This window comes from Gavialis gangeticus, unplaced genomic scaffold (genome assembly GCF_001723915.1).
Source record: "Gavialis gangeticus isolate Ggan-Ray unplaced genomic scaffold, GavGan_comp1, whole genome shotgun sequence".
Taxonomy (NCBI): Eukaryota; Metazoa; Chordata; order Crocodylia; family Gavialidae; genus Gavialis; species Gavialis gangeticus.
The window spans coordinates 33,759,235-33,784,919 of record NW_017729027.1 but is presented as its reverse complement, the minus strand read 5'-3'; the positions used below and the strand labels follow the sequence as shown (position 1 = coordinate 33,784,919).

Sequence of the window (25,685 nt, the reverse complement as noted above, 5' to 3'; positions counted from 1 at the left end):
CCAAGAGTTTTATAGTTTTGTATTCCTTCTTGTCTCAGACCAACACGGCTATAAAAGAGATTCCTGCTACTATGTTAGTGAATTTCCTAGCTACCGTTAATATTCAAATGTTTTCAAATGTTAATGGGCAAACATTGCAATGCAAACAAAATTGAAGAAATTATTATTTATAATTTGCTGAATATCATAGTAATTTCCATGCGACAGACAAGAAATATTTGGATCAATACTTTTTGTTTTTTAATAACTTACCTAATAATGCATACCAGATATTTCTGAGACAGAGACAAGGCCACTACCTCCCTATTTACAATACTTTTAATTATTATGTTCGGCAGAATTTTATTTTTATTTTTCTATAATTTTGACAGATAATGTCAAGGTTTATTTTTAATTTTTTTTTTATTGATTTAAATTTTCAGGATTGCGTTAAATAGGGACAAATGTAACTACTGTTGGACTGCTGCCAGATGCGTGGCACAGCTGCCATCAGTCCCGGCTCTGCTCGCCCATAGATCCCTCATCTGTTTTGTCACTTCTTCTTCCTTCATTCCCAGTCCTCTGAGGTTTCCAGGAGTTGCAGTCCAAACTACAGCAGCACAGTTCTGTCGGACTGCTCCTCCTGTCATCACACACTCCATCAGCCCTCATTTTTCTTATGTGCCCTTTCTATAAATTTTGATTGTTACCTATGAAAACCTTTCTTCATTGGTCTGTGAGTATGAGGTGAAACTGACATTTATCAATGTTTACCAATAAAAATTGAATCCTGCCAAACCTAGTTATTATTCTTCATTTCATACGAACTGAAAAAGTAAGAGCACATACTTATGTTGTATTCTATAGTCCAAGAACAGTAAAGGACATAGAGAATTGACCACTGCCAATAATATCAGCTGTCAGAGCTACAAATTCATGCCACTGTGCCTTAACCCAGGATACATGAAAGCCTAAGCAAGTTAAAGACAAAATGTCAAAGACCTGAATAATGGATGCAGGGTAGCTAACGATAACTTTACTGATGCAAGCCTCCACAAGTAAAAGGAAAGAAAAATATTACTTAAGTAACTTATAAACCTGGGGAATAAACCCAGAACTCTTAAGGATTCCAGAGAGAGGACTAGGAGGACAAGATGACCACTAAAAATCTAAATAACCATACATGGCAGCATACTGTTAAATTAAAAAGTCAGGGATGAATCTGCCGCACTGACATGTAAGAAATTCTTGTTCAAAGTCTGATAGGAAGCCTGCATGTAAGCTAGAGGTTAACATAGATAGTGATTATTTAACTCATTGAAATTCACATGGTTACTGGTATTTAATCATAGATTCTTGTAACTATAAGCAAGCATTTCCGTATGTAATTGTTTATCTTGTATTATATTATTGACTTTGAATTGCTGTGTTCCAGTTTGTGGTGACATCATCAGGGAAAAAGCTATATATGTCATTAGCTTTCAACGCATTGGGTTCACCCAATTTTGGTACACTCTAGTGCTGATTTATATTTTATCACTTCTTCCACAAAGTAAGCAGACTGTTTGCCAGCTAACTTGGGTCCCAAGTCTTCTGTTCTCCAATACCAGGAGCAAAACTGGGCTTTTACTGCATCAAGGCAGTGTTTAAAATGCTTCCTTAAATTCTCATTTTGCTTCTATTGCATAGAAGTTACAGTGGAAAACTAGACCTGTTGGGGTTTACCACCATCAAGAAAACTGTTGGCACCAGAACAACAGCCACATTTTTACCACCAGGACGAGCTATATTTTATTGCAGAACACAGTATGGGTCATGTACACATGGTTATTAAACTCAACTCAAAGACAAGCTAAAAATTGAAATTATTTTGTCCCCAAACAAGAACTCCAAAAAAGAATCCAGGAAGACAGTCTTCCAGCATACACAAGGTCATCCCCAGAGCTGCTTTAACGTATTTATGCAATTCCTGCTTCAAATCCTAAAAGTGCTGTTAGGCTGTATATCTAAATGGGTATACAGATTTCACTGATTTCAACAACAGAGGGATTGCTAAAGAAGGGAGATCACAAGATAAAGTAGAGAGGCATGCTCTTTGTATGCTATTAGTTGTATGAGGCTACAACTAGCAATCAGATGAAGGGACTAGACAGGCAACATAACATTCTTAGAAGCAAAATCTAAATATGATCAGGAAATATGGTAAGTACAAGCACTAAACTCTCCATAGTGATTCAGAGAACCTCAACAATTCCAGAAAATGCAATCAAGTGTGTTGGTTTAGATTTACCAAGTTGACAATCTGCTGGAGGAATGACACTGGAGAGATAATGAGAAGTCCTTCTGGAGTATAAAAAAAGGACAAGAATGCCCCTCTAACAGCTGAATAGCAGTCTTGTCACAAAACTTTAATTTTGGGAAACAAAACAACCTAGAGGAAATATAGCTTGCCTCACTGCCTCTGCAGTCAGAGTTTAGGTTGTTGACTACATAAATCCATCTTTAAACCTCTGAAGAGAACAGTCCTTGGCCTTCTTCTGCTGGCTATTTTAAATCAGGGGTGAATTAAATGTGAATTCTTGGGATCTGGGCCTAATGCTTGGACAGGGCGCAGCAGCTTGCCTCAAAGACAACTGCCTTTTGCCAGCCAATTGCTGGCCAAATAGGGACTAAAGGATGGGAGTACAAAGAAAACTCTGTCCTCAGAATCTCAATCCCATACAATCCAAGTGATGAGAAGAGAAAAGCAAAGCTGACTGCTGTCAAAGCAAAGGACACAGAAGAAACCAAGATGTCAGAATGTCACATTCTAAATAGTAAATAACCTGACAAAGGCTGTGGGATAGGGCCACACTAACTGGACAGTCTACCTGAATTTGTCTACAAGGTAATATAGCCTTCACTCTCACAAATATCGGTGTAATCAAGAATATCTCACAATTATTAGTGTACGACATGAGGTGCTATCTCAATTGCAAAGGTGAAGAGAATTATACAGTTAATCGTTGAGCTGGAAAGTTGAACACAAGAGTAGCTGGGAAATAAACCTCTCTCTCCTAGATAGCTCTCCCTCACAGGAAAGTTCACTGTGAGAACTCTCCTGAACCATCTCTTTCCATTTGCTGAAAAGCTCCTCCCAGAACCTCAGCGTGGGCTTAGGACCGCCAGAGGCATAACTGACATCATCGTCACGGCTCACCAGCTGCAGGAAAAATGGATAAACCTCTCTGCGTGGCCTTTGACCTCATGAAAGCCTTTGACTCTGTCAACCAAGAAGCATTGTGAAGCACCATTCAGAAGTTAAGATGCCCACAAAAATTCATCAGCACTCTTTGCCTGCTTCATGCCAGCATGCTAGCAGCGGCTCTCAGTAACAGTTCTTTCACAGATACCTTTGAGGTTAAGACAGGAGTTAAGCAAGGTTGTGTCATCACTCCAACACTCTTCTTAGTATTTCTTACTGAAATGTTACATCTAACCACCAGCAAGCTTTTAGTCAGAGTGGAGCTAACCTACCAAATGGATGGTAAGACTCTTTCCTTTCAGCCGACTCCAATCCAAAACCAAGACCACCTCAGCCATCAAGCTCCATTACAGTGACGATACTATATTGTGTGCTCACTCAGATGCAGACCTTCAAGCGATCGTCGACTTCGTTACTGAGGCATGCAAGAATATGGGGCTGATGTTTAACATTCAGAAAACTAAGGTCCTCCATCAACACGCTTTTAATGATCCCTGCTCGTTCAGATTCACAGTAAGACTCTGGAGAGCACTGAATATTTCCCATACCTTGGAAGCCATCTCTTGCAGAAGGCTGACAAAGAAATCCAATATCACCTCAAAGGTGCAAATGCAGCCTTCAGATGTCTGAGGAAATCAGGAAGAGTTTTCTGCAAGGATCTCAATACTTTGAAAACTTATGATGACGACAGGAGATGGAAAAATGGGAGTGGAACAAACAGCGTACCACAGACCAAAACCAGAACCCAGAGCCACGCGCCCCACGTGGAAACATGTGCTTGAGCTGCAACAGTCTGTCAAACCCAGATAGGCCTCATCAGCCATCTTCAGACACACAGGTAAGACAATCAGGGAAGATAATTATCCTCAACTGCGAGGGATTGCTGATGATGATATTTCAAATGAGCACTTTTTCCACTGGCAGTATACTGGAGGAAGAACAGATTGGCCAATATGTTAGCATAGAACAGCATAGGAGAAACAGACAAGACTGCCTGTGGCAAAAATGCTTGCTAGCTAGGCAGAAAAAAGAGGTCTGAGACACAGAATACAGAGAAAGCATTAGCACATTCAGGAGGACTGGACTGGTATTTGGGCTGCGTGGAAGGGATGAAGATTAAAAACTACACAACAGGTGAACTGTGAAGACTATTCTTATAGTGGAAAGCAGAAAAAAGTAGGAAAAGTTTTTCATGAGTAATACTGGGTTACAGGAAGAAATGAGGAGGATGAAGATAACAAAGCCTGTTGGACAGTGACTTGGAAATTTCCAAGAATCTGAAGTTTAGCAGATCTGGGGCTTCTTAATCTGGAAATCTTCTTCATTCCTTAAGCCTGTTGTAATTAACCTGGATGCTGGTTAGAAAGGGGCGTTTTTAGATGCACAAAGTTGAAAGGAAGTGATTTGAAACATTTTTAGAGATGAGGCATTCCTAAGTTTGTAAATGATTTTACAGAACCAAATTCTGCTTTTATTTACACCTATGCCATTTTGCTCACTACAGTTGAAGTCCATAGACATGTAGGAAAAAACAGGAAAGTTTCCTGTAATACTGCAATAATTTTGTACATTGCATATATGCTATATAATTCAGAAAACCAATATGTTTAAAGATCCTCTATAACCGATATCACACTAAACAATATTCAATATTGCATTATCCACAATATAAAAATTAACCACATATTATAAACAAATAAATAGGAAATGTATAAATATATGCCTAGGATATATACCTATACCTTAGACTGTCCAGGTATATTCCATACCCAAAAAGACATTTAGATTTCATGAAATCTTTATATTCCTATGTCCACCATCTATACAGATTCAAAGCACTGTTTGGAAGAGTTACGTCTGCAAACTCCTGGTCTGCAGGCTGCAACAGTCTGTATTGTTTTTAAGAGAATTTACACTGGGACTGTGCAGATACTGGATTAGGAAGCCATAACAATCTCGTCTTCCCCTCCACCAGGCATCATTCAGGACAGAAAAAAATCCCAGATGTGTATTGCATATTGTAGTCTTGTACATGGCACCTTACCTAAAGTACTATTTTCCAAACCATTTCATCCAAGCCTTTAGAAGTCTTTTTTTTTTTCTTTTTTTTTTTTAAATATTCTCCAGACAAGCACCCTGGCTTGATAAAAAAATACTCATGAACAACAGCCAAAAAATCCCTAGCATCTTGCAATCCTCCCAGCTTTCAATTTAATTTAAACAAGTATAAATAAAACATAGGGCGGTATATTTACACAACAAAAGACATGGAAAAACTAAGGTTATTCTACACAGTGTTATTCCTTAGTAGCTGTTTCTGATAACTCTGTATGTAGGTACTCTTATTCCAGACTAAGAATGACTTTTCCACTTCAGTTTAACCCACTGTGCAAGTGAAATAACAATAATCCTTGAAGTTCACATCCTACCTTACTTCAAAATAAGGCTGTCTTCACTATGCACTGCTCTGAATGAGCTAGCTCACCAGAAGTAGCACAGCCACATAACCTAGATGCTACACCCAAGCTAATTACTTATGCTGACTACCAGCTAGCTAGAGCTAGCATGGGTACCACTATGTACCATCACACTAAGTTGTCCTAACTTTCAAGTATACACAAAGTTTAAGAATATGTAAGGTTCAAGAATATGCTCATTCACACCTGGATCAATTTTCATTATTGAACGTAAATATCTTCTCAACTGCATCAAACCACCATGGATTTCAAAAGAACCCATATGCAAGCAACAGACAAGGTGATCAAGCCAAGATTTTTAAAGGAATCTAAGTTAATGTACAGAAATAAGCTTGTGCCATCTTACAAACCACCTCTCAGTTCGGTGCATCAATAGTCATCCGGACATTCCTATTCACTCATCACGTGATTTCACAAAAACCCTTTTGGACGTGAACCAAGCACCTCCTACAGTATACCATAATACTGAAGAATCTTGAAAGAAAGCTTGGGCAGAAAACACTTTTCCAAAAAACATTTTATCTCTGACCCAACAGTGCAACGATTGGGCTTCAACCTTCCACGGAGCATGTGAACAGCCCTTAATAGGATACTCACTCGACATGGCCGGTATAGCCACCTGACGTACAAGTGGTACCTAAACACCTTACCCGGATGCACCTGTGGAAACCCCAACCAAGCCACGGAGCATATAATAACACTCTGCCCCAGATACAAGTTTGAGGGTGACATCCTGGAGTTACACTCGCTTTCCAGTAGGGCACTGGTCTGGTTGGGGAATTTAGAATTAAAACTGTTACAATACGTCTTGCTCCTAAAGCCATATGAAAGAAAAATAAGTTTGGTCCTAAAATTGCATTGGAAAGTGCAAGGAAACAGAACACCAGCAAATTGAATATCTAGTTTTCAGTTGTTTCATATTTCATAAAGTTATTTGGTAATTATTTATTTTTGAAACCATGGTTATGTTCCATTTTCTCAGAAAACTATGTTAACACATGACAGCATAATTAATGTATTGGTGAGATTTGTACAACAGAAGTCATCCTTCATAGAGTAAACTAGCTTATGTAAAGGAACAGTAGAAACTTTATCAAATTAGTTCAGATATGTCCAAAACTCACTTTTCCTCATTACTCTTTACAGATAGGGACAGTAAATGGCATATTTTGCTTTTACCATCATTTTACACGCACTCAGATTTGCTTTAAGCACCCCACAATACAGATGACAACAAAAACCAGCAACCTAAGCCAGCAAAGGCCTAAACACAAATAGCCCAGTTCATGCCAAATGGGGATGCTTGCTTGTATGAATGAATGTAGTTGGGCACATTAGAGGATCAGGATCTGAGAGGAAAAGAATAGACAAAGGGTGGGAGAAAACATCAAGCAACTGAACTTATGACAAATACATGCCTTGTCCATTTCTGGCAACTCAGTTTGTTAATTACATTTTACTGCTCGATGATCTGTTTCTTAAAATATAGGTAAATATTTCATAACTGTCTCTTTTATTTTTCATACATATTTATGTATGAAATACATACACATATTTATTTAAATCTGAATATTTAAACATGGCTTTCTCCCTCCTCCTATATATTATACACATGCATATTTATGTATTTATGCATTTGTTTGTTTATTTATGCCCCTTCCTACTTCTGTTTAGGATTTGTAGTTAGAAAAGCAAATTTGACTTCCAAAGGCTTTTTTTAACAAGTAATTTATTTTTCAAGCCATAAATCCTAAGCAGTAGCAATTGATCATAAAGAAACTACATATTGCAATTTGATTATGTAATTTTCTGACAGTTTAAAACGCGTACCCTAGAAAGAATCTATTGCTAACGATACTTCTAGTTATAAAAGGTAAAAATAGGTAAAAATTAATAGCCATCTGAACTGCATCATCTACATCCAGGGCCATTCATCAAACTCCTATTTTGACAGGTGATCTTATACGACATAAAGTCAGCAGTGTACTGTATATAAACCAACCAACTGTGCAACAATTATAGTGCCACTTGATACAATCCAGTATTACCACAGCATTCATTGTTTTCAAAATGAAATGTTTTAGAAATGTTTTTCATCTTTAGAAAATGCTAAAATAACACTTTTACATGTTCAAAATCAGAATTTGACTCAAAAATCCTTATAAAACCTATAGGACATAACATGTTCTTGGTTTAATATTCAATAAAAACATATTTGTAAAATAAAACAAGATTCTGTTATTAACACTCTAAAGAAATGTATTAAGCTTTGCTTTTAATACTGATCAAAAATAGACTCTCTTCACAAACAGGAAATGAAAAGTCAAGCCAAACTAACTAATTGTGATTAATGTGATTTATCTGACCAGAACTTTCAAATACATATAAGAGATGTCCATGTGTACACAGCTTCTATGGACTCCTATGGTAATTGATCCAATCATACATGATAACAACCTACCAAAGAAAACAGATGCGGCTAAAAAGCATATTGCCAAGAAAAACTAGACTTACCTGAAAGTGCAAAATTATGGTCCATATTAACCCCAAAGTCAACTTGGGATTTCCATCTGTTATGTCATCGTTTCGAATATTTACCAGTTTTACCTGCCGTTGTGGAAAGGAAAATATATACAGAATTGAAATAAATTTGTACTGAAAACTGCTCCCCACCTTGACTCAAAAATACATACTCTTTATGTTCTGACCTTACTCTATAACAAACATTTTGGCCAACATTTTTAAAGGTACAAAGATACTGGGTTCTGGCAATTACTGACTAGCTGAGGATCCCCATGGTAATGTAATCACCACCTCACATAGAACCAACAAATCTGGTTCTTGTGCCAGCTGGTCCCCAACCTAGAAAAGTTCATCTTTAAGATCAAATATCAATGGGTTAAAGGGAAGCTACACTTCCAACTCCAATAACCTTTTTTAGATTAAGTTACTAACAGTTATCAGCAGCCTATTATTTTCTTCATTATCCCACTTTGTTATCTGTATCGTTTGTCTATTTAGTTGGAAATTAGACAATGGAATAAATATAAGACATGCATTTTATGTTTAAACTATTACAATTATTTGTTCACATTATTTAACATATACACTATACTGACATTTAACATGCAAGGGCATGTCCTCTTCTTAATCTGCATACATAATTATAATTACAGTCAGTCAATGCTCCACAGGGAAAAAGGAGAGAGCACGTCAGTTAAAAAAAATGAAAAAGAAAAAATCCTTTTTTCTCCTGCCACTGCATTACAGAAGCTGTTCAGTTTTAACAAAACTGTGTACTAGTTAGGTATATATGGTCTTTCCAAAGTCAGTTCTCAAAGCTGTTGATATTTGGACCTTCTGACCTACATCAATCACAAAACAGTCCTTCTAATGGAAGATCACAGAGCCAGTCTTCTGTAAGACTTCGGTCTTCTCAGATCACAGTGTCTTCTAAAGATTATATATGAATGAGCGCAAAATCTCCTCTTTCATAAATATCTCTGAGGTCTACCACAACCCTCGGGAAATTGCTTTTACTCCTGAAGTCTGTGGTAACTGCTTGTGTTTAAGTATTAACTAAACTCCTCCACACTAGCTGGGAGAGGTATGAACCTTTATCCATAAATGAGAGTAATACTGACTGCTCTGCCCCAGGTTCCAGGTGGCAATGTCAGGTGGCAGAGGGGCTGGCTGGAGCATGAGAGTGCTGAAAGTGCAGAGCCGTGTGGCTAAATGGCAGGCAGAAGTCTGGCCCCTTGTTGCTTGGATTGACTGGGCACAATTTATGCCCACAGTCAGTGTCTACCTGTGCAATTACCAGTGCAATTAATCACAGTTAATTATTTCTTCATATTAGGCCACAGTAAACTAATTAACACCCCGGAAGATAATACCACCAGAGATAATACTTACAGTGGTGCTTATTTTACAGCAGTGCTAATTAGTTTACTGGAGCCTAATAGCACATGTAGATGGTGACACTTTGCTCTGCAGCTAATTAGTCTATTCCACAGTATGGGTGTGGCCTCAGGGCACAAATGTTACTAGGTGATTAGTACCTGCCTTACAATTCAAACACAATAAAAGGAGTGTATCTTATTTAAAAGAAATGCTACATGTGCTTATCTCTTTTGCTATTGTATTCCTCTTCCATTCTTCCAGCAACTGTTTAAAGCCTGGTCTCTTAACTGTTTAAAAGTTTATCAGTACTGATTCAAACAAAACCAAATGGGAAACAGTTTTTCCACCTCACAAATTCCATTTTTTGGTTTCACATGAAGATGTAAGCAATGCCCTGCAAAGTTTTTCACAAAAAGAGGCAGTATCTCCAACAAGAATCATGTATAGCCAGGTAATTATGGCACTCACATGGGATGTGGGACCCAAGATATTAAATCCCTATTCTGCTGTTCCTTGACATCCCATGAAAAATTATACAGGTTATTTGCGGGTGGGGAGTAGGTCCAAGCTAAATTCTCTATTCTTCCTGATTGAGACCAGAGACATTAGTCTGGGCCCCTTACACTTTTGGTAAGTAATTACTGGCTTCTCCTGGGTGGGTCTGGGAAAATGTGTGGGGTTTTTTGTTGCACTTTTTTAATTGTTTAAACACTTAAATATTCACTAGAGTGAGGATTTGAACCTGACTGCCTACTTCCTACACACAAGTGCCCTGACCTCACGGCTATGTGGCCAGTCTCCCATATTCCCTGGCCCCATTCATATTTTGTATGTATACAAGATGAAAGAGTTCCACCCCAGACAGGTGCCTGGTGGTGAGGACATTCCTATGAACAGGTTCAAGTTTCTGCTATGAACCAGGCAGAGAAGGAATTTAAATACAGATTTCCTCAGTTCTACCTAGAATTGGATCCTGTATCTTCTACATTCCAGGTGAATGCCCTGCAAGAGAGTCTTATTCACTCCAATTAAAACTGCCAAGGCCAAAGATTATTTTCCCAAAAAAAAAGTGTCACTGAAATTAGTGCCTTCCCACAAGGAGTCTTGATTTCAAGCTAAAGGCACCGTAAGTGATTACTAGGCAGCTCCAACAAATGATATGTCCTTTGTATATCACACTGAGAGTATTGTCACCATCTCAGAGATCATGTTGGGGTATTCCTCAGGAAAGGTATTATCGCAAGAGGGCTGCTGTTTTCCAGAATGGTCCTTTAAGACCTGAGGCAGCTGCATACGAGTCAACGTGCAACACCACACTACTCTAACTTTGCTAGGAGTGGAATGTCTCCTGCACCCTGAAGAATAACAGGAGTGAAAAGATGGTGTAAAATTACCTTTGCCACACATACATCACCATCACTAGATCACCACCACGATCAGTTCAGACACCACAATACCATCATATTTTTTACCATTTTTAGAATACAAAGTTTAAAAATGTAAACGATGCAGCTGTTCTTTTTCCCAGTGAGCTCTGTCTATCTGTCTGTTAATTCTGTGAGTGCAATTCTTTTGTAAATTTATTTGTTAAAAGTAGTATCATACCTGGCGTTTTTTCAAATAGTCAAGTGCAATCTGTACATTCTGTAGTCTGTGAAAACGCATCCGACCTTTCTCTCGGGGCTAAAAATGGAAAAGGAAAATTGTGAGATTTTTAGGTGACAAGACTACTAGACTACTACTAGATAAAGAGTCCAATTTGAAATGTTCAAGGTTCTACTGTTTTCATAACCACTACAAAAGTTTACGTGAAAACTAATGTCCTAGGGGAAGCTGTGCTTTAAATTTACATAAAGCCTATTTTATTGCATCTGAATAGCTCAACTGGAGAAGAAAAAAGTCAAAAGCCCCAATCCTGTAATCTAATCCAAGCAGTGCCGAGTCCCGTCAGAGTTCTACTGCAGTCTGGAGGCTTACATCAGGATTCAGGGGTCTAACCAGAGTGGATAATCAAGGCCACAGAGTGGTACTGCATCAAAACAAAAGGTCTAGATCATATTAGGCAAGCCAAACTACACGTAATAATCAGGTGCATCTTTAAGATGACTTGTTAGCAACTCCTGCAATAATGTGATAGGAAACTTACCTTAATATACAGGTATATTTTATTATTATTATATAATTGTTTTAATTATATATATGAGAGAGATGTAATATAAATAAATGCTTTCCTTCAAATAGAATTTGTATTATATAGTCTTAATACATAACCTTAGATTTCTTACATAAACTGATCTACTGTATAGAAATGTATAAAAAAGTGAGGCATGAAGAAAGCTAATAAATTGCCCTCATCTCAAAGCAAAAACAAATTAGCAAGAAGAAATTGTAAATTATTGTGCATGGTGTGTTAATGGAAAAATGGCAAAACTGCATGCAGTTAGTGTAAAATCACCAGGAGGAAGAATTACACAGAAAAAGAATATTTTATCTAGCTGTCAGAGAGCATATATTGGAAAGTAACTATACTTATGTAATCATAGTATCCAACTATTTATACCTTTCTTCCTTATTTCAGATTTTTCACAAACTTTTACAGCAATAAGCAGGAGCACGCTTACAATCACTGCTACCAATCAGCCATGAATATGATTATTTCCTCAGACAACCTCTGTGAAATACACAGGCAGTCAGAATTTTCCGTAATTGAATTTTTTCCCTACAAAATATATTTGCCGGGAGGAAACATGAGGAAATGCAGCTGGAAAAGAAGCATAAACTAAAACACAAAAATGGAACTTTAAGTCACTATATGAAATCCTTGGTTTAAACAACTGAAAGTTTAGGGTCAGTTACTAAGTCCTTACTGCAGAATAACTTCTATAGGTAGAATTAAAGAGTGGTTAAAATTGGGGCTTTAACTTCCTAAAACAAGTAGAGGTTGTTAAAAAGTAACAGTATAAAGTCTCAGAGGGGAAATATTTTTACATACAGGTAAAATGCAAATGTTTTGAGGCACATTCTATCTGGAATGCATGCAAATTCTACTGGAATCACCACTACACAACACAGATGTGGATCCAAGAACAGAATTTGGTCCTGTGATAAAGTTGTTGATGGAAGCTCCACAAACACATAGAACAGCTACTTGGGACCAATCAGTATCCAACATTTTGCAATTTATAAGTAAATATTTCCCATCTGGACAATGAGGATAGTAAAAGATTCAGCATCTACTGCCATCAGTAGACTCAGCATCTACTGCCATCAGGTTAGCTCTATAAACTGTCAAAATATTTACAGGCTGAAACACTACACATATTTCTGACATCTATCACTAAACACTATCTACATTAGCTATCTACTTTGAAAAGAGTAACCATATGCCATTTATGTGATGAGGAACTACAGAAGTACTATATCTCCATATTTAATCCTAGCCCTGTTGAAATCTTAACAGAATTTGTGGTATTGAGTTTCGTGAAGCCAGAATTTCACCCCATGCTTTATACTGCTTACATACTTTCCAGGTTACACACTGATGGCAAATAAAAAGAAATCTTAATGTAATGAAATTACTGCATTTCTGTATTTATTATAAAATAATACAACTTCACTCAATCTGAGCCATAAGGCTGAGAAGTAAAGTTACCTACACATCATATTTGCCTAACGGTTGTGGAAAGCATAGTGATAGCAAATAAACAGAAATCGTAAAGTGTTGCATTTAGCGCTTAGTAAATGAATCGAATGGAAAATGTCTGTCGTAGCTCAAGGTTGTCAGTTTCCCAAAATATGTATATCCTAGCTCATCAGCATGAATTCCTTCATTCTTTCTATTGCACTACTGGAGAACACCAAGCTAAAAGATTACTTTAAAGTTAACAGACAGCACACTTCAAATACTAAGTTAGTATGGTTATGGGGGTCGGCACCTACCCCCTTATCCTCATCCTCCACATCCTCATGCTGTTCATACGCGCATGCTTCTGTTGAACTCACCAACCGTAAGGTCTTCAAAAAATCTCGCTCTCTTGGCTAATGAATACAACAGACAGAAAACAGGACAGCAAAGACACAAGACAGACCACAAATGAAGAAAAGAGCATGAACAGAAGAACATAATGAAAAGAACAAATACCAAGCAAGGGAAGAAATGCTCACAAAGAAAGGAAATGACACCTGAGGAGCATGTTAGACAGTTTCAGGTAGGGACATTTTCCCCTTGCCATTTGTTAATTTATTTTCCTTAATGTGAAGGAACATCAAGCATTCACATTTGGTAAAGAAAATCCATAAAGAAAAAGTAAAGAGAGAAAGAACTAGTGCACTACCTTATTAAAAATCATGATCACAAGAAAAACATTTTATATTCCCACACTAAGTCATGGTGTTCTTGAATTTTATTACCAGAAACACAGCTTATGCCTTCGGCACTAACAGTGACAGAGTATGGGATAAATCAAAGACATTCTTAACAACCAACCTCCAAAGAGTTACAAACAGCAAAAACGGGTATACAATGGCCTGAAATCATTGTTCTGTGATTAAAAGTCTTACCAGTGTATCTCCAGAAAGGACTTCTAGAAGGGAGATCAAGTTATGTCCATCCCTCAGGTCTTCATATAGGTCATTCACGTGCTTGCGAACCTGCAGAAGTAAACAGAGATAGGAAGATGAATTTTCTCTCTCCAAAGGCTTCAAAATAATTGTTAACACTGCTTTTTGTAATGTGCATCCTCTGACATATGCCAACATGCCACTTATAATTTGTTCAGACACTGTAGCATGGGAAATACAAAACATTATTACCTACAATGTAAATCAAAATCAACTTGTGGCATTTATTTGGGGGGGGTATTTTATTCATAATGAAAAGAAGGTAAATGTGAAGAAGAGTAGGTAAGAAAAAACAAAAGTTATAAGCCAGATGCAATTCCTGCCAATTTTACAGACACCAAATATTTATGAATGCTGACCTGAAAAGGGGTACTTTAAGGAAAACACAGTTCAGACCCATATCAGAATTAATGGTAGGGAAAAATATAAGCAGACAACATCCTGGCCCAGAAAGTAAATATGATGGTGGAGCTTTCAGCCAGGACTTCATTTTAGGTCACCATTGTTCCCAGTAAATCACCGGGGAATGGCTCCTCAGCTTCAAAAGAGCTAGGCTGTTGTCCTTCTTTAGGAGCTAAATTCTACTGCCAATCAGGAGAGGTGATCTCCTTGTTGTCAGCACATTTGTATGTGTGAAAGGGGCACCAGGATTCAATCCAAACCTTCTTCTGCCTACAACAGAGCAACTAACTCTGTAGACCTGGCCTGTGGGAGGATTTTCTAGATCCACACCATTAAAATAAAAAACGTGCTCCAATTCTGCAGCTAGTGCAAAGTACTGTGTATGTTCTTTAGCTCACGTTATCACACTCGTCAAAAGATTCCACAACCTAAATTTATATGTAAATAATCTGAGAATATCATCTTAACTGAGAATAATATCAAACATATTTATGCTGAAGACTAATCAGAACAAGTAATTTATCAGACATTTCCATAATGAAGTATCCCTTACAGCAGTGGTCTCCACTCTTTTTAAGTAGGAGATCACCTTTGGCATTTAAAAGCAATCCAAGATCTACTGTACACAGCTGCCACCCCCCCCACCCAGCAGGTAAGTCTGTGGGGAGGAAAAGCGGGGGGCAGATCAAGGCAGAGGGAAAAAAAATTATTTGGGGGCACGCCTCCCCAGCAGGTAAGTCCCACCTGGCCAGGGCCCCACTCAACCCCTGCTCCTGCCTCTGCAGCACTGTTCCTCACCACGGGGGCCTCGATCTAGCCCCTGCCCCACAGACTGACCTGCTGGACTGGGGCACTCACCCCCGCCCAGCTTCAAATCGACTCCAAGAGGCTCCAAGATCTACTGGTGGATCAAGATCCACTGGTTGGTGACCACTTTCTTATAGTATTTTCCAAAACAATGGTATCTCACACATCCACAGCAAAAATAATTGAATTCTAGTTAGGGATGCAATATAACAACCTCAAAAGGAGGTTGAATCCACAAGAAATACTATGGTAATACCAAAATATTATGGATGGAAAAAAGAATACACCATATCCCCATGGCATATTTAAGAGAAACAGGAAAAACCAAAATGACATCATACTTTGATACTAGGGCTGTACAAAATGGCTATGTTTCGATTCAGTTTCAGATTCAGCCGTTTCAGAGGACAGTGATTCATTTTGGTGTTTCAGATCACTGTCCTGTTTCGTTCTGGACAAATCTGTTCCAGAGATTCAGCCCCACCAAATCTCCTCTGAATGTGTTTCAAACAGACTGCAAGTTTAGCACAGCCCTACTGCCCAGCCAGGTGGGGCTTGGGGCCAGGAGCTGCTAGGCCCCAGCAGGGAGCAGGACAGAGCTGTGGGTAGCTTATCTGGGGGAGAGGGAGGGTCACTGCCCTCTGTACAGGCGAGAAGACCCCCGTGCAGATCTCTGATCCATATCTCGCTGGGTCACAGGGCAGGGAAGCAGTGCAGAGTGGCAAGCAAGCCTGCTGGTCCCTGCTGCATGACTCAGCTCGGCAGAGCAGAAATCTGTGCTGGGGTTCTCCTCACTGCCGCTGCCTGCCCCATGCAGCCCTGAACCTCTGCTCCCTGTGGAGCCAGGTCATGCAGCAGGGATCAGCACTGCCCTGCCGCATGACCTGGCTCCAAAGGGAGCAGAGATCCATTCAGGAGGTCTCCATACCGCTGCTGCCCGCCCTGTGCAGCCCCATGTTACCAGGACAGCACAGTGCGGGCAGCAACAGCGAGAAGGCAGAGAGAACTGTTTCTTTGTAAAGAAACAGTTATCATGTTGCTTTTTGAGTATGATCTTGGTATGCCAGTTAGTACAACTGAAATGAATGGGGCAGTTCACACTTTGGGTACATAGTCTACATTTCATAGCAAACTGGGCGGAGAAGTGGTCATGCTAGAAGGGAGAGACAGGCTGCAATTGGATCTGGACAGATTACAGGGGTGGGCAGATGAGAATAGGATGGGATTCAATACTGACAAGTGCAGGGTACTGCACCTAGGGAGAAAGAACCAGCAGCATACCTACAGGCTGGGGAACTTCCTTCTCATCAGCAGAAAGAGGCAGAAAAGGATCTTGGAGTCATTACAGACTCCAAGATGAATACGGGCCGTAAATGTGAGGATGCAGTCAGGAAGTCTAACCGCATCTTGTCATGCATCCGCAGATGCATCATGAGCAGGTCCAAGGAGGTGATCCTCCCCATCTATATGACATTGGTCAGGCCACAATTGGAGTACTGCGTCCAGTTCTGGGCGCCGCACTGCAGGAGGGATGTGGACAACATGGAGAGGGTCCAGAGAAGGGCCACCTGCATGATCAGGGGGCAGCAGGACAAGCCCTACGAGGAGAGGCTATGGGACCTGAACCTATTCAGCCTCCACAAGAGAAGGCTGAGAGGGAATCTGGTGGCCTTCTATAAACTGGCCAAGGGAGATCAGCAGGCAATGGGAGAGTCCCTATTCCCCCGAGCACTACTGGGACTAACAAGGAATAACAGCCATAAGTTGACAGAGAACAGATTCAGACTAGACATCAGGAGGCACTACTTCACAGTCAGGGCAGCTAGGATCTGGACCCAACTTCCAGTCGAAGTGGTGCTCGTTCCTACCCTGGGGGTCTTCAAAAGGAGGCTAGATGAACACCTTGCTGGGGTCGTTTGACCCGAGTACTCTTTCCTGCCATGGCAGGGGGTTGGACTTGATGATCTGCTCAGGTCCCTTCTGACCCTACCAACTATGAAACTTAGATTTTTTAATCAGTCACATCAGCTTCACGGTTTGAAGGAGTTGGGTTTTTTTTTTCAGAATTATGCACTGCATATTTTATACTAGCATATAAACAAAATTAAAAAATGCTAAAACTAAGGTTTGAAGATAGTCTTTCACTTTATAAAAAACTGCATTTCAAGTTCAAGCATTAATATTTTCATTTTCTGACCAAGAAAAAACAACCAAGCCTACCAGCCACTGAGCTCATTTATTGAGATATCAGGATGCAGCCCCACTCACTTTCAGTCTTCAAATGAACAATACTGTTGTGCCTGGCTGATACCAACAGCATATGATTCAATACTGTTTCAGGGAACTTTGTTACAGCAGTCATGCCTATTTAAACCAAAATAAGCTTGGCTTCTTTTTTTTTTCCTTTCAAGGCACCGTGTTGTTGTCTAGAAAATATTTTCTTTAACTGTTTGCAACAGAAGTGCATAATTTCTGTCTAACAAAACCCTTAGGAAGCTGTCATTTCACACTTCCAAAGAACATAGCTCCACAACCAAGTAGCTTCAAGGTCCAATGTATCAATAGAGCTCAGAGACAGAATAGATGCATTACATATGTTGCTGACCAAGCTGAATGGAGGTATCTAGCAAGAGAGGAGGAAGCCATATATTTGAGGCCATTGACACCAGCATGGCTTAAAAGCTGCCAAGAGAGGGTGCATAATCAATCATGCATCATCTCATCTTGGCACCACTGAGAGGATGCACAGGTGCTTACTAAGTTATGAATGGACAAGCACTGGGACCAGGAGATACTGATATTGATTTTTCCACCTCAACACCTTGAAGTTTTTCACTAAATGGCGAAAGATTTTGTGGCTTTGGGATGTTTTGCATACCAGTCTCTCTCTTTGCAAAATCTTTTATTTTCTCAAATTTCTTTTTTTCATTTCTCATTTCATAAAATTTTCATCTCATCTGTGCCCACAAAGCCTGAGCTGCCTTCTCACCCGCTGGCTCACAACCCTAAATGCAGAACTGTAAGAAGTACTGCAAGGCACTGTTGTCTACCCCTACTGGTTAGTGGAAGGGACTGGAAGCCAGATAGGTCTCAGCTTTTCCATGGACTTGATGGGAAATCCATTTGAGAAGTGTCTTTTACTCTCATTTTCCCTTCCTTTCTTATTGAAAGTGACCTTAGCATAATTAGTCAACTTGCCCTTTCCACTATGAATCCTTGCATGGTGACCTAGAGACAAGAACTAAAACCATATTTTTTTTTACCAGAAGGTAGAAATTCAAAACATATTTTTAGACAAGTATTGGAAAGAAGAGCAGTTTGCAAGATGTATATCAAATTAATATTGGTCACTATAGAAATATGAAAAGCACACACCATGGACTGAGTAGCCAGCATAGTTCAGACAAGTGCAAATCTCAGAACTGCTGGAAATAAACATGTACATAATACTATCTCATACTCACTGCTTGATAAATTCATAATGTGCATGACAAACAATTTGCATCAAAACCAAGTTATAACAAAACAGCTAAGGGAAATCTGGAATTTATTTGCATATTTTAATCATAAGAGTGTTTGACTTAAATTATCTACAGTAACCCAAAGACAATTTGAATCTAGCTAAAAATAATAATTTATTAGGTTGATATAATTAATATTCACTGCTTGTTGACTAAATCAATTCATTGGTAGTGTTGTTTTCTCAGAGAGGGAAAAAAAACCAAACCAATAAAACAAACCTTACTGTCCAGATTGTCACCCTATGTCCCACAGATGTGACGGACACAGTCTAGCTTTATTTATAGAGAGTGGTAGAGCTGTCAAAGCAAGGAAATCAGGAATTAGGACCTATTCTCAATTCTGCCACTGTCTGGCTCAGCAACTTTGAGCAACCTACTTAGCCTCTCAAAGCCGAAGTAAAATGGGTGCAATAATGACTTTCTACCTTAGAAGGGTATTATAAGCATACACACTTAGAGCTAGAACTCCTCTGCTGCACAAAAGCACTGGTCTGAAAAGAAGCTTCTTCCCCTGTCCTGCAGGAGAAGGGTTAGGTTCTTCAGAAGCAGGAAATGCAAAGGAGGTAAAACTCAACTGCAATCCCTTGCAGTTGAGTATGATTGGCTGGCATCCTCATTCATCTTCAGACCCAAAGAAAAAGCAATCTGGGATCAACAGACTCTGTTGCAGCTCGGGCATGTGTTTCCATTCAGCACGAGCGAATCTGGATTCATGATTCAGTCCACGACACACTGTTTCTGCCACTCCCACGCTTCTGTCTCCTGTTGACATTGTAAGGTTTCAAAGTACTGAGATCCTTGCGGCAGACTCTTCCTCCATTTGGGGCAGTCCTGAGTGATAGTCTCCTACGAGCTGATGCTAATATTGTATTTTTTCAAGTTGGCCTTGAGGACATACTTGAAGCACTTTCTCTGTCCTCCTCTTGAACGTACACCTTGACTGAGCTGGGAGAATAAAACTTGCTTAAGGAGTCTGGAGTCAGACATCTGGAGCATGTGGCCAGCTCAGTAAAGTTGATGATCATTGCCTCAACACTCATGATGTTTGCTCATGAGAGGACATTAATGTTAGATGGCACTGGATTTAAAGGATCTTCCACACAGTGTTCATGGTACTTCTCAAGCAACTTGAGATGTCTCCCATACGTTGTCCACATTTCAGCTTCATACAGCAAGGTGGGGATCATGACTGCTTGATGAACCATGAGCTTGGTTCCAGATCTGATGTTGTGCTTCTTCAAACACCTGTTTCCTCAGGCGTCTGAAGGCTGTGCTTGAATTTTTAAGTCGATCTTGGACTTCTTTCTTGATGTCACCTTCTGCAAGAAATGGCTTCCAAGGTATGGAAAATACTCAGTGTTCTCCAGAGTTTCACTGTAATAGAGCACTGGGGTGTGATGGGAAAAGGCTAGGGGAGTACACCCTAAAGAAAAAGCACTATGTGAGATAACAAAGTGAAGACCTACAGGTGAGTTTTGAATTGGGGGTGTGGCGGAGGGAGTATGAAACAGTGAGGTGTGCCTGTTCCTGGGGTGCACACTGGGGTGTGCCTGTTTCTTCAAGGGAGCAAGCAACTTGAGAGGCCACTTGCAGGTGGTGAGGGGTCTAATTAGGGGCTCACCTGACTGGGACAGATCCAGTCTTAAGCTATATAAGCCCTGGTGTGAGCTGGTCAGGCAGTCTTGCCCTAGCAGCCATGAAGTGAGGAGCTTCTGGCAATAGACCAGCAGGACTCCTGAACTGATAAAGGTGCTGAATAAGAAATTCTGCAAACCGGGAAAGCAAAAAAATGCTACTTGGAGCAGAGAGGGGTTCTTATCTATAGGCAGGCCTTGCCTTTATGTTAAGCCCAAAGAGGGTTTAGGTGCCTGCTAGAGCATGCAGGTGCTTTATATTTAACTGCCCCAGGGTTTGGCTTTAACTTCTGCTGGGGCAGGCTCAAGGCCTATTTAGAGATCTGGCAACCCCGGATCCCGGAGATTGAGAGCAGGGCCCAGCAGGGGGTCCAGGAGCCTAGGAAGAGGCTGAGTCAGACTAGAGGGTCCCCAAGCCCAGAGAAGGGATGAAAGATGGACCAGAAGGTCCACAGATCCAGAGAGGGGCTGAGTGTGGGACCAGAGGTCCAAGAGCCTGAAGGAAGGTTGACCATGAGACCAGGAGTCCAGGAGCCCAGATGGGCTGAACATGGGACTAGGGAGTCTGAGAGCTCAGACAGACTAAGCAGGAGCCTAAGGGGGCCAAGTTGTAGGAAATAAACACCATAAGTGGCAACATCCATGAGGCATGGTATAGGGGAAGATGGAACCACAAACTGAGCCCTTAAGACTACAGGTGACATAGAGAGGTGCAGACAGGCCAAGAGGGCCCACATATTGAGATCAAGTAAAATCAAGAAGGTCCAGGGAGGACCTGTTAGTGACTTGCACAGATTAAGGCTAACTTTAAGGCCCATGGGCAGCCTCCATTATGTAATCCTCAAAAAGATCGAAGTGTGGAAGACATGCAATTAAGGGAGGTCCACCTCAAAGCCTAAGCCAGGGAGGAGCCAAATGGCCACTAGGGGTGCACCACGGCCACCCTGGTGCTCGAACCTGCCACACCCCCATAAATATGGATTACTGGAGCTGGAGCTGAATTACTACTCATTAAGAGTTTGTTGATGGAGGACCTTAGTCTTCTGAACGTTAAGCATCAGTCCCACTATCTTGTATGCCTTGGTACAGACACTGATGATTGCCTGAAGGTCTGCGTCTGAGTGAGCACACACTACAGCATCATCATTATACTGGAGCTTGATGACTGAGGTCAGGGTGGTCTTGGTTTTGGCTCTGAGCTGGCTGAGATTAAACCACCTACTATCCATTTGGTATTTTAGCTCCACTCTGACTTGTTCATGGTTAGATGTAGCACTGCTGTAAGGAAAACTGAGAAGAGTGTTGGAGTGATGATTGCTTAACTCCCATCTTAACCTCAAAGGGATGTGATAGATCCATCACCAAGAACCACCTCTTGCATACCGCCATGGATTAGGCAAAGAATGGTCATAAATTTTGGTAGGCATCCGTACTTCAGAAGGATCCTCCACAGCACTTCTCAGTTGAGAGTCAAAGACTTTTGTGAGGTGTTTCAGAACACTAAGGTGTGCCTTCTCCTTTAAGGGCAGAAACTGCCTAGAGAGAGGGCTGTAGGAGCCAGGCAGAAACCCCACAGGTGCGGGTTGCTGTGGCAACAGGCTAATGAGGGAATTAGCTAGCCCCTGTCCCCAGTCAGCTGACCGGAAGGAGGCAGGGCCCTGGGCCCCAGGGCCGGGGCTGGAGGTGGTCAGTTCTCTGGCAGCAGCCAAGTGGGAAGGAGCTCTTGTAGTGAAGCCTATTTGGAGATGCTTGCCTGCCTGTTCTGCTGCTGGTAGGATTAAAGGGCTATAGGAGCTCATAAGTACTTATGGGTAGGGGGCACATTATACTGAGACAGAAGTTTGCCTTCTGAACAGGGAGAGAGCGTGGACCCCATGGTTATTGTTAAGTTGTATCCCAGGGGCTTGTGTTTTCTGTAGTTATTAGACCGGCGGACTGGAATGAGGCTACTGGGGAGGAGGAGACCGCATTGGGGCACACTACCATGTAGAACCCCAGTGCCAGGGAGGGCACACAGACAGGGGCCAAGGGCCCAGTGACAACAGAAAGCCAAGCTAGATTAAAGCTTCAGAAGGACAACATTTGAAAACCATCTGCAAGGTATGAGGCGTGGTAAAGGAGCGGTGTTGGAGCCACACATGTAACCCATAAGGCTTGGGAGAGGTACCAGAAGGGGGTCCAACAACCCACAGGGTTTAGAATAGTCTGTCAGGACTGTGACCAAGCAGCAACCCAAGGGCAGCCTTCCAATTCATCATTTACACCAGCAAGACATAGCAGGAGAAATTAGTAGGCACCCATAGGGCACAGCCAGCATGGTCACGATGCCCTAAGAACATCATGGCCATCCCTGGGGTGGCCATACCACGACACAAGGTCAAAGAAGGCCATATACAGAGGTTTATGTTGTTCTCAGCATTTTTTCTGCAGCTGGCGAGCAGTGAAGATCATGTTAGTCGTGCCTCCTGCTGCCCTAAATTCATACTGAGTTTCCAGAAGTGTGGAAGTGATTCCTGTTCAGCAAGTGGAAAGAGATGGTTCAGGTGTGCTCTCACAGTGATCTTTCCTGTGGTGAACAGCAAAGTGATCCCCCATATTGTCCAGTAGGACTTCTCTCCCTTCTTCAAGACTGTCATGAGGAAAAACTACCTTCTTTCTGGCTTGTGCATGCTGGTGTATTTAGTCAGCAGGAGGCAAGTCCTACTTAGACACCAGGACTCATTCTTTGAAAGAAATGGCACTGTGTACCCCACCCTTCCCAGGAAAGCCTACACTGACACGAAGCTGGGTCATTTCCTGCCCTCCTCTAAGCTGTGGCTAAGACAGGATTTGTTTCTTAATGCGTGTGGAGATTTGTCACTTAACTGGTATATTAAAAATGTTCTTCAGAACCTGCTCACCAGCTAGCTGTGCCAGATGAGACAGGCTTACAAACAAAACCATCACTGAAACCTGGAGTATTGCCTAGGCAGATAGAGAGAATTTGCTGGATCCTATGTGATATGACCATGGGATTCTGTAGAACAGCAACAGTCAGCAGGGCCTATGTGCAAAAAAAGCTGTGTGCTCCTTCAGGCAGATTTCTGCACAGCATGCAATATATCTGGGAGTGGCAGGCTTGGGCAGGCTGCAAACACTTGCCTCCAGGGAGATGTAGGAAGCACTCAGTGCTACACCCAATCAAGCTCAAAACAGGGGCTTACATACATTCACATACGCTGAGTGGTACACAGTGATCTTCCAGACAGTACATGAGTGAGAAATGGGAAAGAAAAGGGGAGGAGAGAGGAAATATACATATAGGGAAAGAGAGAAAATAAAAATGTAATCAGGCAAAAGGGGACAGTGAAGATTTTAGTTAGTGAAAAGGTTTCAGCAGCTTAATCTTCCCAGGGGCACAAAGGGGAAGAGTGTGGTTGTAGCAGACACTGATGGGGAAAGTAGCTCTAGCAAAAAAAACTCTGTCCCTCTCAAATGACAATGGAATACATTCAATACATCAATGATCTATGAAAACCTTCACAACCATTATTAACAATAATTAAACTTATTATTTGTATTGCAGTTATACCTAAGAGCTCCTGGCATAACCTAGGATCCTATCAGGCTGGGCATTGCAAGGAAAGTTTTCCTTGGTCTCAAAGAACTTGCAGGATCCTGGCAGACATGCAAGTAAAAACGCATCAGATCCCATCATGACATATTGTGGGTGCAGGGCGAACCCAGGATTGAGATCCTCGGGTGCTCCTGCACTGGCAAGTAGCAAGCTCCTGTGTCTGGAAGCTTCATCAGATGACAGAGCTCCCAGGCATGAGGTGCACCCCCATGGGTAGGAACCCTGATGAACTGATGGGGCTCCCAGCCAAAGGAGCACATGGTGAACTCCCACAATTTGGAGCTCCATCAGCTGAAGGGCTCCCAGCTGTGGGAGCACACCCTGGCTGGGAGCCCCAGCTTTGCCACTTGTTTATTTAATGGCATGATAGGAACCAGATAAAGTTATTATATATTTTTTGTGTAATACCTTTGTAACTTATTCCTTGTTTTATCACACCATTAACTGCATTAACGTCTGGTCAGGTAACAACTTAAAACATAACTGCTTAATCATGTCTTAAGTGTAATGTCCTAGAGGCCACAGTTTAAATAGTTCATATAAATCACAAAGGTTCACCACACTGCATAGCTTATTCCAGAAAGCTGTTTGTTATCAACTAATTTTATTATTTAATATACCATTTAATTACTTTAACTGAGGACTTCACAACACTGAGTTTGATCTCTTCTCAGCTGCATAGCTGCATCTCTATGGACTGCAATGCGCTTATTCTAATTTCTAATAATGGGGCAAGGAAAAAGCTAACCCCACCTGAAAGAGACAAGGTGCCATCAACCCCATGCCAGTGAGCTACTCTGCATACCGCAATATAAAATGCAACTACATACCTACCATCTATCCATATGGCCAATATTGTTTTATTAGGCAGCAATAAATTTTTAACTACAGTCCTTCACAAAGCTGTATCTTGGCATGAGAACCAACCACTTCACAGGTGGTCAAACAGAGAAGTCTGAAGGAAACAGATGCAAATACAGTGCATTTTTCCTTTGATTTTTTCCATTGTTTTGTTCAGATATTTGAAACACCTGGGTTTTACAACAGAACACAACAAGCTACATCCATTTCTGTTTAAAGTACACACAGTCCTCAACTTAGAACATTTCAAGTTACAATGTTTCACACTTACAATATTTATAAATTGACACCGTTTCAACTTTATGACGTCAGTTTTGACTTACAACGCTTGATCCGATGTAATGCCGCGCCAGCAAACAAGTTTGCTGTGTTGCTCATCTCCCTGGAGAACATCTGTCCAAACTTGCTTGGACATTTTCTTTAAGTCAGACAAGACTGACTCCAGAAAAGACTCCAGCCAAGAATCCTTCAAAAAGTCCAGCAAAGTCACCTCAAAGAAGTCCTTCCTTCCAAATCAATATGATTGCTATTTACGATATAAATACATTAATATAGCTATATGACTCATCTATAATTGATAGAGTACAAAATTCTGTGGTATTTTTGGTGAAAATAGAGCAT

At 40.8% G+C, this 25,685-nt stretch overlaps 1 protein-coding gene across 12 annotated transcripts in view; it reads right to left on the bottom strand.

The window, feature by feature from the left end:
- The window catches only part of DST (dystonin), a 569,390-nt gene that overhangs the window by 345,501 nt on the left and 198,204 nt on the right, over positions 1-25,685 (bottom strand). For all 12 annotated transcript variants that reach the window (XM_019520527.1, XM_019520528.1, XM_019520523.1 and 9 more), the window contains 3 exons: positions 14,164-14,253; positions 11,209-11,286; positions 8,215-8,307 (listed from right to left, as the gene is read on the bottom strand). In XM_019520527.1, coding sequence (XP_019376072.1) covers positions 8,215-8,307; positions 11,209-11,286; positions 14,164-14,253 — 261 coding nt within the window. The remainder of the gene's footprint in view (positions 1-8,214; positions 8,308-11,208; positions 11,287-14,163; positions 14,254-25,685) is intronic.